Source organism: Ylistrum balloti, unplaced genomic scaffold (assembly GCF_031769215.1).
Source record: "Ylistrum balloti isolate Yb309-2 unplaced genomic scaffold, AGI_CSIRO_Ybal_v1 Utg370060, whole genome shotgun sequence".
Taxonomy (NCBI): domain Eukaryota; kingdom Metazoa; phylum Mollusca; class Bivalvia; order Pectinida; family Pectinidae; genus Ylistrum; species Ylistrum balloti.
This window is the reverse complement of record NW_026782108.1, coordinates 270,027-284,789: the sequence shown is the minus strand read 5'-3', so window position 1 is coordinate 284,789 and position 14,763 is coordinate 270,027. Positions and strand designations below refer to the sequence as shown.

Sequence of the window (14,763 nt, the reverse complement as noted above, 5' to 3'; positions counted from 1 at the left end):
ATGTTGAAAAATTAAAAAACGCAAATATAAGCCTAAACAGTTTATCCACTTAAAGTATTTTAGTTGGAAACAGACTGCACGTTTATGACGTTGACGGGAATTATCCTGGTGATTGCTTGTTTGCAAGGGAAAAAATCACTCTGTGCTCTTCATGGCCTGATTGGCGACGCGGAAGTGTAATGACTTTTGATTTTTTCTTTATTTTAACTTAAATGAGATTTGCCCATAAGAACTTCACCCGTTAACGATAACATTCGCCGAGCACGGAAAGCATCCGGGGCGTCATAATCGTGTGATTGGGAAATGTTTTATTTCCGTGTGCAATTTGAAGATTTCCATTAGTATACCTATTTATTTCATTGTTGTTACCAGCGTTCTCGATGTGATATTACTTGGATTGACCACGATTAACATGGAGGGTGTCGTCGATGAAGCAGAAGACGCTTACCCTTCTGGAACACCTTGTCTTATTCGCGTAGTACTTTTATCAGGAGTCTGTATGTAAATCATCCTTTTGTCAATATGTTGCCCCAGGTTTATTGATTTTCTGTTTGGACAATGATTTTGTTACATGCTGGTATCTTATTTCTTGTTACTGCACAAATAACGACGGTCCCGATATTCAGTGAATCACCACATCATAATACAAACATGCTTCAGGATATGTTTAATGGCAGTAGTAACTGTGACAACATTGTACAAGCTTCCTCAAAACGCTACCACATCCTTAGGCACCGACTTCCTATAACCAATATACTATTGATTCTCGGAGATTTTATGAACGTATAAGGTATTTCGATAACATTATCAACTTACATATTTGTCCGGAAAAGTCAATGTTACAATGTTTCGTAAACTATACATGTTAATCGGTACATTCATATACAGAGTTATTGATTTTTGTGTAATGTAACTGGTTTAGGTAATACCTCCGAAGTCAGCGCTTCAAATGCGTCATCGAAAAGCACCAATATTCATGTAAACCTTCATCATATCCTGTAACCTTTTCTTCTATGAGGACTAACACATTATGTAGTGATGCGTGTTGTTCACGAAGATCATGCTTTTTTTTTATATCAGCTGAGGTCATCTCATGCATGAGTTGGTACGATCTTATTCAACGAAAAAAATCCATCTATGAGATCTTAAAAAGAAAATTATTTGAAAATACTCATAAGGTATTAGCCAAGCCCAGTTTATTACATATCCATCAAGTGATTCTATACTGTATTTCACTTCTACTTCAAATTCGCGAATGATGAGTTATTATTACAGACTTTGACTCTTCAAAACTCCGATATGGGTATTCAAATCTGCAAAAATGCCATCAGAGATTTTTTTTCAAATGATTGCAACAAAATTAATTTCGCGATTGATTCTCCACGCGTATTAACGCGAAAAATCCCCTCCGAAATGTAACTAATTTGCAGTACTCGGCTCCATCATCTGTTACTACATGTTCTCTATAACATAAATAGCAGCAAACTTGGCTATACAGTCATCCTTACTCTATCTCGCTCACACAGGCAGTGATGGATTGCTGTAACGGTAGATTAATATTATCGGACATTGGAAACACTGATTGCAGTATCCGTCATAGGGACCAAAGGCATTCCAACAATACTTCAATAACATTAAAGTACACAGTAGAAGGATCTCCTGGTGTAGATATACATCTAAACAGATATGATTAATTATTTAAAGGAAGACGTGACTTTTGTACTCCTGTGGGAGCACTCTTTTCTGTTACTCTATGTCTGTGCGGAGCCGACAAATTCCATTTTCTACATCCAACTTACCTATGATACTATTTTCTACGAAAGGTCAACATTTTCTTAATTCAAAATTAAAAATTTTCAGCAGTTAGATAGTATGTATTATTTTACGCTTAAGCAGTATATTGTGTCCCCGAAATCTTTTCTTTCGTTTTTTATTTTTTTCGTTTTCGTTTTAATTTCTCTCTTGACGCCGTTTTATTTCTTCATATCGGCTCTTTATCACTGGCTGTTCGCTGATTGGTCGCTGTTGCGAGACATTGGAAGGAAAGTCGTCAGGAACATTGTACTTACCTCAGGTTGGTGTTTTTTCTCCGGAACTCCGGCTCCACCATCCAGGGCAAGTACGTCCTTAAATGACCCTGGCTGTTGATAGGACGATAAGTATCAGTAAACAAGCATACTTTTCACTAGAGCATTCGTCCATGTAATGAAGAATATACTTTCTGTCCTCGATTAGTGATTCTCTAGCGTGATGCTTCCTTCTATATGTTCAACACTGAATTTTATACAACGTGAACAACAATTGGATGTCAATGTGGTCAACAGGGATACATGCCATGACAATGTCCTGGCGACAATGACCTGACATTTTGACATTGTCTCGATATCGTGTTCCATCAATGACCTCAACATTTTGATTAGAGTACTGATTAAAATCCACCTGCGGAATATACCTCATGTAATCACAAAACGTTGTACAATAGACACACAGTATTATATGACATTTCTGTACAATCACAAAACATTGTACAATAGACACACATTATTATATGTCATTTCTGTACAATCACAAAACGTTGTACAATTATATGTCATTTCTGTACAATCACAAAACGTTGTACAATAGACACACATTATTATATGTCATTTCTGTACAATCACAAAACGTTGTACAATAGACACACAGTATTATATGACATTTCTGTACAATCTCAAAACGTTGTACAATAGACGCACAGTATTATATGTCATTTCTGTACAATCTCAAAACGTTGTACAAATAGACACACAGTATTATATGTCATTTCTGTACAATCTCAAAACGTTGTACAATAGACACACAGTATTATATGTCATTTCTGTACAATCTCAAAACGTTGTACAGTAGACGCACAGTATTATATGTCATTTCTGTACAATCTCAAAACGTTGTACAGTAGACACACAGTATTATATGACATTTCTGTACAATCTCAAAACGTTGTACAATAGACACACAGTATTATATGACATTTCTGTACAATCTCAAAACGTTGTACAATAGACACACAGTATTATATGACATTTCTGTACAATCTCAAAACGTTGTACAATAGACACACAGTATTATATGTCATTTCTGTACAATCACAAAACGTTGTACAATAGACACACAGTATCATATGACATTTCTGTACAAATCCAGAAGTAGATATATGACAGATACATAACAATTAGACTGCATCATACAGCTGTTGTGTCCCTTCAGGTTCAGATAAACAAATAACCGATTCAGCTTGAAGGAAAGGACACGTGGTCTTTAAGAGAGATTACTACAGTGAGACCCGGCTCTCCTAAGTGCTACGACCCCAATATTTTTCACATTAAGTAGTTATATAATCAACAACTGCGTTCTTATTCTGTTGTTGCACAGGCGTTAACTCAAAGCAAACATTATTTTATCGAATTGACATAAATCGTCTATTGAATGACTGTTCTGCTATGTCCTGAACGACGTTGTTTAAATGCTCAATGGGAATATATATGCAATGTAAACATTTAGCAGCAGGTGACTAGCTTTTTGCACAACATGCGGAAGGCCAGTCGCATGTCATTCTGAGCAATTAGGTTGAAGTCTCTTGCCCGAGGAAACAATAACAACAGTACAGACTAGTCGGTTTCACAGCTTCCTCTGAAATAAAACTGTCAAAGGTAAAGTCCGCAGAACTGCCTCGTATCTAAAATACTTACCCGATACTGTGTAGATAAATGTTACAACTGACCGAGAAATCACGACTATTAAACGCCAGATCAATGACAAACAAATCTAAGTATGTAGGCACAGTACTAAATTCACAGCTTACTAAATAAACAATGCTTTCTCATCATATAATTATGAAGTCACGGTGATCTATTAACGGCTTACTACTTGACTCGATAGTACAGATTATAAATTCTCATTTTCTAAATCGAATACAGGAGTGACTAAATGTATCAACCGACAAATTAAAAAGTAATCTTAGATGTGTAACTCTTATATATCGTGTTGACGTAAATACGTCTTTAGTGTGTTCTGTTACACTGATATGTTACGGTTGTATCTCGGACACGATGCAGTGCGGGAATGTTAACAATCTACGATCGTGTGATTATAAGCGGGAGCTTTAATTGGGATGATGTGGATCCGTGATGGTAATGGATTTTTCGCCGCAATATTTGATTAATTTTGATACATTATCCGAGATATCGCATTGATTCAAACAGTTTTTTTTATCAAATGTTGTATTATTTGTTACTTTGAGTTTTTTATGGCTTCCCACACATATCAGAGCTCTAGCATCGCTTAATAGTTCTAGTGTTGTGTTTCCAGGGGCCTGATCACAGATCAGACAGACACAATCATGGCGGCTTCTATTTCACGTGCTTTTATTACCCACAATATTTTTTTTCAATACCAACGTGATACTAACATTCTACCTAAAAAATACACTCCATAAACCGACAAATACCGACAACACTTAACAGGTTTCGTTGATAGTATATTTACACAAAACACTACACACAGAGAAACGAAACAGCTCTTCGACACTATTTTGCTTCCTTACATACCTTTTAACATTTACTAACTTAACATAATTACATAGACATTGTTGTCAATATAGATAAAAGGATATATGTCGTAACGCAAGCTTTCAGCTTCAACATTAAAGGAAGTTTTAAATGACAAGGACAACTTGTATGATCTTTATGTAGTATCAGCAGTTTGAAATTCCTTCAGAAAACAATGTGACATATTTATTCATTTTTTTTTTTTTAAAATCAGTGATAAAATTTCAACGAAATTTATCGGAGTTACTGTCATCCGCCTTCGTGAGATATCCACACTTGCAGCGTTGCATGTCCTCGTAATTTAATTTATTATATGCTTTGTCCTAAACGTGTTTCCAATGAAACGAGGTATGCAGTTTTTTTTTTTTTTTTTTGTCATTATTTGTTAGCAGACATGTTCTTGAATAGTAAATTATCCTGGAAGGTACAATATAAACACGTGTCTAGTTAAGTCGGACGATAATAAACGCTGTTGTCATTAAGTAAATCTCCAAACTAGATAAATGTACATGACATGACTAGTAAACATTAATTATCCTCAGAGAATGGAAGTGTTTTATTTTCCATTCACTTAGATTATATAATCCAGCAGATGTCATGCTGAGTTAAGATAATTCTAGATTTTCTTTCAATCATACGATATAAGACAGATGTGTGTTTTGTTCTTTACGATAATCCTTGGACGGGGACACCATGGAATAGTTCTAGCCTGTGTTTATATATATCCCCTGTTAGATGAGTGTACAATAAACACACCAAAAAGGATCACATTGACACGTTGGTATTTTCTTGTTTTTTCTCTCAAGAAATAGATACAATACTGGGAAATTATTAATTAAACTGCATCATACAGCTGTTTAGTCCATACCAGACTCGACAGCGATGCTACATCATACAGCTGTTTCGTCTATAACGTACTCGTCAGGGATGTTACATCATACAGCTGTTTAGTCTATACCAGACTCGACATTGATGCTAAATCAAACAGCTGTTTCGTCTATAATGGACTCGTCAGTGATGCTACATCATACAGCTGTTTAGTCCATATCAGACTCGTCAGTGATGCTAAATCATACAGCTGTTTCGTCTACATCATACAGCTGTTTCGTCTATAACGGACTCGTCAGTGATGCTACATCATACAGCTGTTTCGTCTACATCATACAGCTGTTTCGTCTATAACGGACTCGTCAGTGATGCTACATCATACAGCTGTTTAGTCCATACCAGACTCGACAGCGATGCTAAATCATACAGCTGTTTCGTCTATAATGGACTCGTCAGTGACGCTACATCATACAGCTGTTTCGTCTATAACGGACTCGTCAGTGATGCTACATCATACAGCTGTTTAGTCCATATCAGACTCGTCAGTGATGCTAAATCATACAGCTGTTTCGTCTACATCATACAGCTGTTTCGTCTATAACGGACTCGTCAGTGATGCTACATCATACAGCTGTTTCGTCTACATCATACAGCTGTTTCGTCTATAACGGACTCGTCAGTGATGCTACATCATACAGCTGTTTAGTCCATACCAGACTCGACAGCGATGCTAAATCATACAGCTGTTTCGTCTATAACGGACTCGTCAGTGACGCTACATCATACAGCTGTTTCGTCTATAACGGACTCGTCAGTGATGCTACATCATACAGATGTTTCGTCTATAACGGACTCGACATTGATGCTACATCATACAGCTGTTTAGTCCATACCAGACTAGACAGTGATGCTAAATCATACAGCTGTAACGCCCTTCTAGGACTCGTCAATGATGCTACATCATACAGCTGTTTCGTCCTCCTAGAAGTCGTCAGTGACGCTACATCATACAGCTATTGCTACATCATACAGCTGTTTATTCCCTCCCACACTCGACAGTGATGCTAAACCATACAGCTGTAACGTCCTTCTAGGACTCGTCAGTGATGCTATATCATGCAGCTGTTTAATCCCTCCCACAATCGACAGTGATGCTAAATCATACAGCTGTAACGCCCTTCTAGGACTCGTCAATGATGCTACATCATACAGCTGTCTCGTCGTTCTAGGACTCGTCAGTGATGCTACATCATACAGCTGTTTAGTCCATACCAGACTAGACAGTGATGCTAAATCATACAGCTGTAACGCCCTTCTAGGACTCGTCAATGATGCTACATCATACAGCTGTTTCGTCCTCCTAGAAGTCGTCAGTGACGCTACATCATACAGCTATTGCTACATCATACAGCTGTTTATTCCCTCCCACACTCGACAGTGATGCTAAACCATACAGCTGTAACGTCCTTCTAGGACTCGTCAGTGATGCTATATCATGCAGCTGTTTAATCCCTCCCACAATCGACAGTGATGCTAAATCATACAGCTGTAACGCCCTTCTAGGACTCGTCAATGATGCTACATCATACAGCTGTTTCGTCCTCCTAGGACTCGTCAATGATGCTACATCATACAGCTGTTTCGTCCTCCTAGGAGTCGTCAGTGACGCTACATCATACAGCTGTTTCGTCCTCCTAGGAGTCGTCAGTGACGCTACATCATACAGCTGTTTAGTCCCTCCCAGACTCGACAGTGATGCTAAATCATACAGCTGTAACGTCCTTCTAGGACTCGTCAGTGATGGGCCTTATAGGAATTCGTAAGATATCTTCATACAAATAGGTGCTTAACATGGTAAAAGAACCACGAAAATATGTTTTACAGAATGTTGGGGCCATCAATAATCAGTAAACATTTCGAGTCAGTGTAAATCTCAAAGCTGCTCTGTATTCAATGTATAGACACGCCCAGAATGTGTACCCGAACATGTTATCGGTTGTTTCACACTAAAAATAATGGAAATCTTTTCAATATTGCATACTTCAAACCACTGGTCATACATTGAAAGCGTCCCCTTGAAATGTTTTTAGGTCGAGAAGATCAAAGGCGCGTGTGCTGTCACAAGTAGATCTCGTGTGAAATCCATACTAAATCATATTATCTTCCGTTTTGATTTGACTCAAACAAGATCAGAATCTTTTCATATGAAAAGCGGCTGCTCGAGCTGATACGCCTAGTGAGGATATTGACCGCTGTTTGGACACGGTCGATAACATTACCGGCAGTAGAGAAGCTGCCCAGGAACTCCTTGTACTTATCTTCATTAACGTAATGGCAAATTCAATCAGATGGAATTGGTTTAAAGTGTTTGTAAAGATATGGCTATTGACTAATTTTTTTTGGCTGACAGCTAGATGGAATGTAATTGAAGTTATGATAATTAGGTGCCTTGCACTATTCGACAGAACATGCAATTAACTTAAATACCGTGAACTGTATGCTAAGGCAATAAAGTAAGTAACGATATATCAGCTAAATCTTAATTAAAACATAACTCCGACAAGAACAGAGGAAAGACTCATGAAAGAGTACATTGAGAAAAAGACCAGGCGTTCCTGACGGGTAAGCGTCTTTGGTCCTATCGAAGATACCCGCCATGTAAACCTTGGTCAATCTACGTAAGTAATGTCACGTCCTAAGATGAGAACACATGAGAAGTTGTTAACAGTGGAACTGCAGGCAACATACACGTGATTTTCTCGACACGCATATATTTCTCGAATAGACGAAGTATTGTACAAGACACAAGTTCAAGTTATCTTCTCATTAACGTTTTGTTTTGTCAGCATCAACCGGCTGTATTCTCATCTTAATGATCAATAATGCTAGTGGTATATATCGTGTGAAAATAAAATACGGTTAAGAAACGTCAAATTCTTATAATTTCCGGTTTCAGGCTACCTCGAAGCATATAACTGGTCTTTTTACAGATGTAGTAAATAAAAAAGCAGCATTCATAGACAGGATGAATTGTATAATCAAATAGATTATTTATTTCGGAGGTAAAGCGAAAATACATATGACGTTATATAGATATCTCTAGACGAGCGTTACGCCTTATTTCGGATTTGGCTTTAGTTGAGCATTCGCCACGGTAAAGAAGGATTTGCGTTGTGTCCTCCGTTGTCAGTATAATGTTGCCGCATGGAAGAGGGTCCTGCTGGGGATCTTCCGCAGTATATTTCAGCTTGGCAACATTGTAATGTCGCTTCAGTTTCACACTATTAAACGGAGACTTTCAGAAAAAATATCAGAGCCTCCAACAAACATACGCACTCGGATTAGGCGCTCAATTAGCATACAATGGGGATACGAAACTTAAATCACCATAGCTGATGATTGGTTGTTAAGCGATAAAACCCAAGCTAAACCGGATTTGCGTCCTCATATACTTCACTACTTACAACGGTTTGGGTCACTACTTGCAAATTACATTCTGTATACTGTTGCTCCAGACTTTAATTTTCAATCAGAAATTATAGAAAACGTCGTGACAACCGCTGCATTCATGATTGTAAGTATACTCATACAATAGAATAATAGTAAACTCCAATGTTTTTAGACTTCAGAATTCAGAATTTTATTTCTTATCGAATTATTCCCTACTTCCGGGGAGACCTGGTTTTTATACAGCCCTTACCTCGATGTCCGAAAAATAAAGAAACCGAAACTACGGAAGCAACATTTATTTATTATCTCTTGACATTGTTGTTTACGGCTGACAAAGACACATCGGACATCCATTTGGCGCCAGTACTACACCTTTGTCACATGGAGGTGCGCAACGCAATGGTGCGCATGTACCGGAAGCGGTATTGGTCGTTTGTTGCTGAACTTTAGCGGTAGTTGACGGCGCTGATGTAGCTTTGGTTGCCGTAGTAACAGGCACAGTCGCTGTAACAAAAGTTTGATATATTTTATTTATCCACCAGGACACAACACTGGGTCGATTTATCAAACTACGACATTGAGATTTATTTATATTTTTTTTAAATTTGATGAATTAGAGAATCTTCACTGAAAAAAAAAAAACGATTTAATATAGCTATGTATCTCGATCAAATTATGGGAATAAAAATGTCTTCACTGCAATGGAATTTAGATTGAATGTCGATGATTAGAGATCTTTGCTCAATCATACAGTTGTGGTAACATAACGTACCAAAACACAAAGTGCGCATATCCTTCATACAAACGCACTGTACAGTATTTAGCACATAACTGTGCGATTTGGTATAAAGAGGTTGTCTAATATTAGAGATTGACAATTAGATATCAAACGGAAAGCTTGGGTATTTGTGACTAAACAGCGATCACTTGCGTATTTAAAATTAATCGGTGATTATAAAAGTCATTTTTGTACGGCTGTTTATGAAACAACACTAGACCCAGCATCAATTTATCTACGGGCTACAAAAACTACCTGTACATATTTTGTCTGTTTAGAAAATGATAACGAAATTGGAGTAATTCTGAAGTTTATAGAAAATATAATTGCCTTTGTAACGGTATGAGACTTAGATGATCCATTGCCGAGACGAAAAGATACTTCTGTACACTAAGGCTGGTCACTCGTGGCACGTAGCAAACAAAACACTTTAATTACATATGTATATATCTATTGATTTTGTACTTGATTAATCTACTTGTCCAATCTATGTATTTATGCGCTAATACTTAGTCGCACTCTTACATATTTGAAAAATTGACAAAGCCTTGAAAATAAGTAAACCCTATACCTCTATTATCTATAAATCATTTCTAAATTGATACCAAGGACGATAGAATCGCACGTGCGCATAGATGCCCGATAGCTTATTACGTCCAGTTTTCCTACAGTGCAGAAGATTGTGTAGATACATGTGAAGTTCTGCGATCCCACAAATGTACAATCGTATCTTATAGATCTGTGTTTGTCTTTTCTAGGCATTGGTTTAGTAAAAGGAAACTTACAGTGTTTTGCTGTCTGGCTCTTATGTGTAGTCGCTGCGATTTGAATAACTTGACCATTTCCTGACCCAGGTCCAGTCTGTGGCATTGTACCTTGGACTGGCAGACCATTTCCTGACCCAGGTCCAGTCTGTGGTATTGAACCTTGGATTGGCTGACCATTTCCTGACCCTGATCCAGTCTGTATTATTGTACCTTGGACTGACTGACCACCTCCTGACCCAGTTCCAGTCTGTGGCATTGTACCTTGGACTGGCAGACCATTTCCTGACCCAGGTCCAGTCTGTGGTATTGAACCTTGGATTTGCTGACCATTTCCTGACCCAGGTCCAGTCTGTATTATTGTACCTTGGACTGACTGACCACCTCCTGACCCAGGTCCAGTCTGTGACATTGTACCTTGGACTGGCTGACCATTTCCTGACCCAGGTCCAGTCTGTGACATTGTACCTTGGACTGGCTGACCATTTCCTGACCCAGGTCCAGTCTGTGACATTGTGCCTTGGACTGACTGACCATTTCCTGACCCAGGTCCAGTCTGTGACATTGTGCCTTGGACTGACTGACCATTTCCTGACCCAGGTCCAGTCTGTGACATTGTGCCTTGGACTGACTGACCATTTCCTGACCCAGGTCCAGTCTGTGACATTGTGCCTACATATTAAATCATAACTTATGAAATTATGCAGTTCATTATAATGAAATCGAGGACTATTTCTACAAACATCAATAATCTTCTTTACTGTTAACACTTTCCTGTTTTATAATGTTACGATGTGTATTTCCGGTTCCGTTCTGTGACATTGTAACTTGGTATAATGGCAGTATTTTTTAAATGGTTTTCAATGTTGCTTGCAACAAAATAAATAGTTTCTTCGATGTATCTTACGGAATGACAAAAGTTTTACTGTTAAGACTACAGATTTACCTTGTAAATTCCCTGAACCACTTTGGCCTGTCTGTTGTAGTACACCTTGAAAGACAAACCATATCTTACAAAATAGATTTCCATCAGCTTCTGACATCATTCATTTGGTCAAATTATTTTTTTAAAAAATGCAACGCAGAGAAGCCGACATTTATAGCATCACGATATAAAGAATGTAGAAAACACATACAAGGAAACAACACTATTTCGTACAAAGAACTTGGATTACAGCTTAAATATTGATCAATCTGCATTATATAACTGGTCCAACCTTTAATTACTCGTCTGTTATGCTATGTGCCTATGTTTTATGTATAAACCGTACCACATATTGGAAATCATTACAAAGTGACATACAGATTAAGGTAAACGGCCAGGATTAACAGTCTACCACCAGAGTCTTTGATATATCAAATCTAAGGAATAACTCGGGAATACTGTGATCCATAAACAATAATAGGATAGGATAAGGTTTCGCGACTTTTTCCCGTCACAAAATGAAACTAACACATCGAATGATTAAATTAACAATAAGTTCATTTTAGCTCAGTCCGATTCTGTAACATCGTCTACCACCTGCAATCTCAAAGATTGTACAAAGGGCATACAAGTTAATGGTTATATACCTTGGGAGTTTCCCGCCAAATTTCCATTCGGCATAGGATTTCCCGCAATAGAAGTGCTGCCTCCTGGGTTGGACGGTCTTCCTGCACCTGCTGCCATTCCAAGGTTCGCCGGATTACCGAATCCATACGGATTACTGGGATCTAAACCTCCACTCAGGGTCATAAAAGAGTTAGCCTGCCCAGAATTTGCAGGGTTGAAACCAGGAAGATTTGAATTAAATACCCCTACAGCTGATGAAGACTGAGAGTTTCCAGAATTAAATCCTGTCCCAAACCCTATCATACCACCTGGATTCACCATTGACATCCCAGAACCTCCGCTGACCACACTTAGTCCAGATGTTGAATTTACAATTCCGTTGGGTCCGTAGTTTGAGCAGTCACACACCGTACAGCCGCCAGACACACCTATACACCACTGAGGACAGATGGCAGGAAGGGCGTTACATTGTACCCTCTTAATGACTCCTCCTGAAATCAAAATATCTCATAAAAAAATTACTATTTTGAATAGATTATCCTTTATATGTATATGCACATTTTCTTTGCCCTTAAGTTTCGTACAAATCCAAATTTGTCTCGTCAGCGACGCTTACGGAGAATGTAAAGACACGAATAAGGAAAGTCCAAAATGCTCGAAAGAGAAAATAAAACCCTTGGTGGGGAGGTGCACAAGCCCCATACAATAAAAATGTAATTCATCAATTTAGTAATTTTCATATCTGTTAATTTCAAAATAATTCCAAATGCATGTGTTTATTTTAACCATTTATCGTGCCACTATTCGAGTGAATTCACACGACGCTTGGTCATATGACTTCTTGTTTCCTGATTGTCGCTCAGCGTTGACTGAGATACACAAGGACAGGTTATTATCCGTATATTGGAACCCAATAAATTGCATTATTTATTGTACATTGCACGCTGCGATTGGTGTCACAAAAACATATTTATTACAATAAGCGTATCATTTACAACGCTTAATGTAATAATTCTTACATTAAGCGATGTTATTGCAATAATATCAGTTGAAACAGAGGTAGGTTGCATGATACTATCTACGGGTTTTGTTAACAGTATCACAGCGTCCGTCAGTCGCACAATCGACAGTGGACAACGTTCCTCTCGGGACCCGGGCGGTTGCAGGAAAATGAAGCCCAACACAAATAATGCGACAAAACTGTATGGTGACGATATTTATTCAGCTGTGTTATATGTAGTCTCCCTCGTACCATATCGTTGAGTATGTGACGAACGGAAATGCATCAAAGGAAACAGTAGGCAGTGTTGTGATTGTTCTCGTTATATTAATGAGAAATCGTTTATATGTTTCCTCCCCGTGTTTACAGCTGCGTTATTGTTAAAATGATGATAATATGTTATCGTACATCTCCTACGGATGTTTTAATTACATCACTTCCTCTTACGTCTGATGGAGCGAAATTTTTCTGTCTCAGAAATGTCAATATTTATATTCATTATCCCGTTACTGATATTTACATTTTTAACGATTATGTTCATTTTAAAAAGAGAACATTGGAATTATAAAAAAAAATATGGTGGAAACGCAATCTCCATGGATAATGTTTATTAACCCAGTTGAAATAATTACAGCCTGGTACCGCCAGGTTCCGCCCAGTTCTACCCGACAAAGACCAGTACCGCCTCGGTGGGCTATACCGGGCGGTACCACGCTGTAATTATGGCGCCGCATTGGTATTTTCTAGGTAGAAGCGAGGAGAGACAAAAACCACACTGGAATGGCTCCAATGTAGAAAACTATTAAGTCTGATTAAGCGGGAACGTTGTTTGATTCATCGCATCTATGATAGATGCTTTTCATAAATGCGTTTCTACCATTTTTCTGAACACCTCCGTTCTGTTTATCAATTGAACATAATCAGTAAAGATATAAAAATCAATACCAGCATAAAAATGCTGACATTGAGTCATTTTAAAAACCGCAATTTTTCTGTCTCCTCGTCTGGGTGACACAGATAGATAAACCCGATTTTAACACAAGGAAACTGCGGTATTTTAACACACAAATCCTCCTATTGTAGGTACAGACAGATAGACAGACAAATAGACAGACATAGTAACTCATGTGTTATTTATCTCGTGGGATGTAACAGACAGTCAACAGCTCGCAATATTTACACTCCAATTTTATCTAATATACATCTAACCTTGAAATGACATTGTGAAACGGCTTGTAAAATTTGAAATACGTCAATGTGATGTACTTATGTATTGAATTCATTTAATTAAATTCATCTGTATGTAATTTCGGCTTTTACCGAATGCATAATTTCCTTTTGTAGAAAGGAAGGTACACGATAATAGTGCGAACCGGTTGTCTGTGTTTAAAGTGTCTTAACATTGACGTACACAGCCGAAAGCAACCAGCAGGACGCAGACAGGAACACATACCACGTCGTCCTGAAAGTTCACACACTCAACATGTATTTACTTGGTATGGGGGGCATTATGCAATAAAACTGTTGATAAGACGTTGTAAAATGTAATACCAATTTTTGTCAAAGCCAGAAGCTGGAGTTTACAGAGTCAGCAACCAGCTTCAAGAAAGATAACTCCATGTATAAAAGTCGCACAACCATCTTCAGTTTTCGCCAGTCAGGTGCGAGTTTTACTAGATTGAATTACAAACGATCTTTAAGTAATATGAAATACTGTAATACTATTTTGTTATATTCTAATTTAGTTGGGGTAAAGTTTTTTTTCAGAGTGAGAATGCCAGGCATAGGAACCTGCTTGCTTAACG

The 14,763-nt window shown here is 38.0% G+C and overlaps 1 protein-coding gene across 1 annotated transcript; it reads right to left on the bottom strand.

Annotated features, from left to right (window-relative positions):
- Positions 1-9,186: 9,186 nt before the first annotated feature.
- LOC132549505 (uncharacterized) lies at positions 9,187-13,457 on the bottom strand. The gene is made up of 5 exons (XM_060213444.1): positions 13,406-13,457; positions 12,009-12,464; positions 11,353-11,406; positions 10,428-10,568; positions 9,187-9,368 (listed from the first exon to the last, which is right to left on the bottom strand). The coding sequence occupies exons 1-5, from the start codon at positions 13,455-13,457 to the stop codon at positions 9,187-9,189; spliced, it is 885 nt and encodes a 294-aa protein (XP_060069427.1).
- Between the last annotated feature and the right edge of the window lie 1,306 nt (positions 13,458-14,763).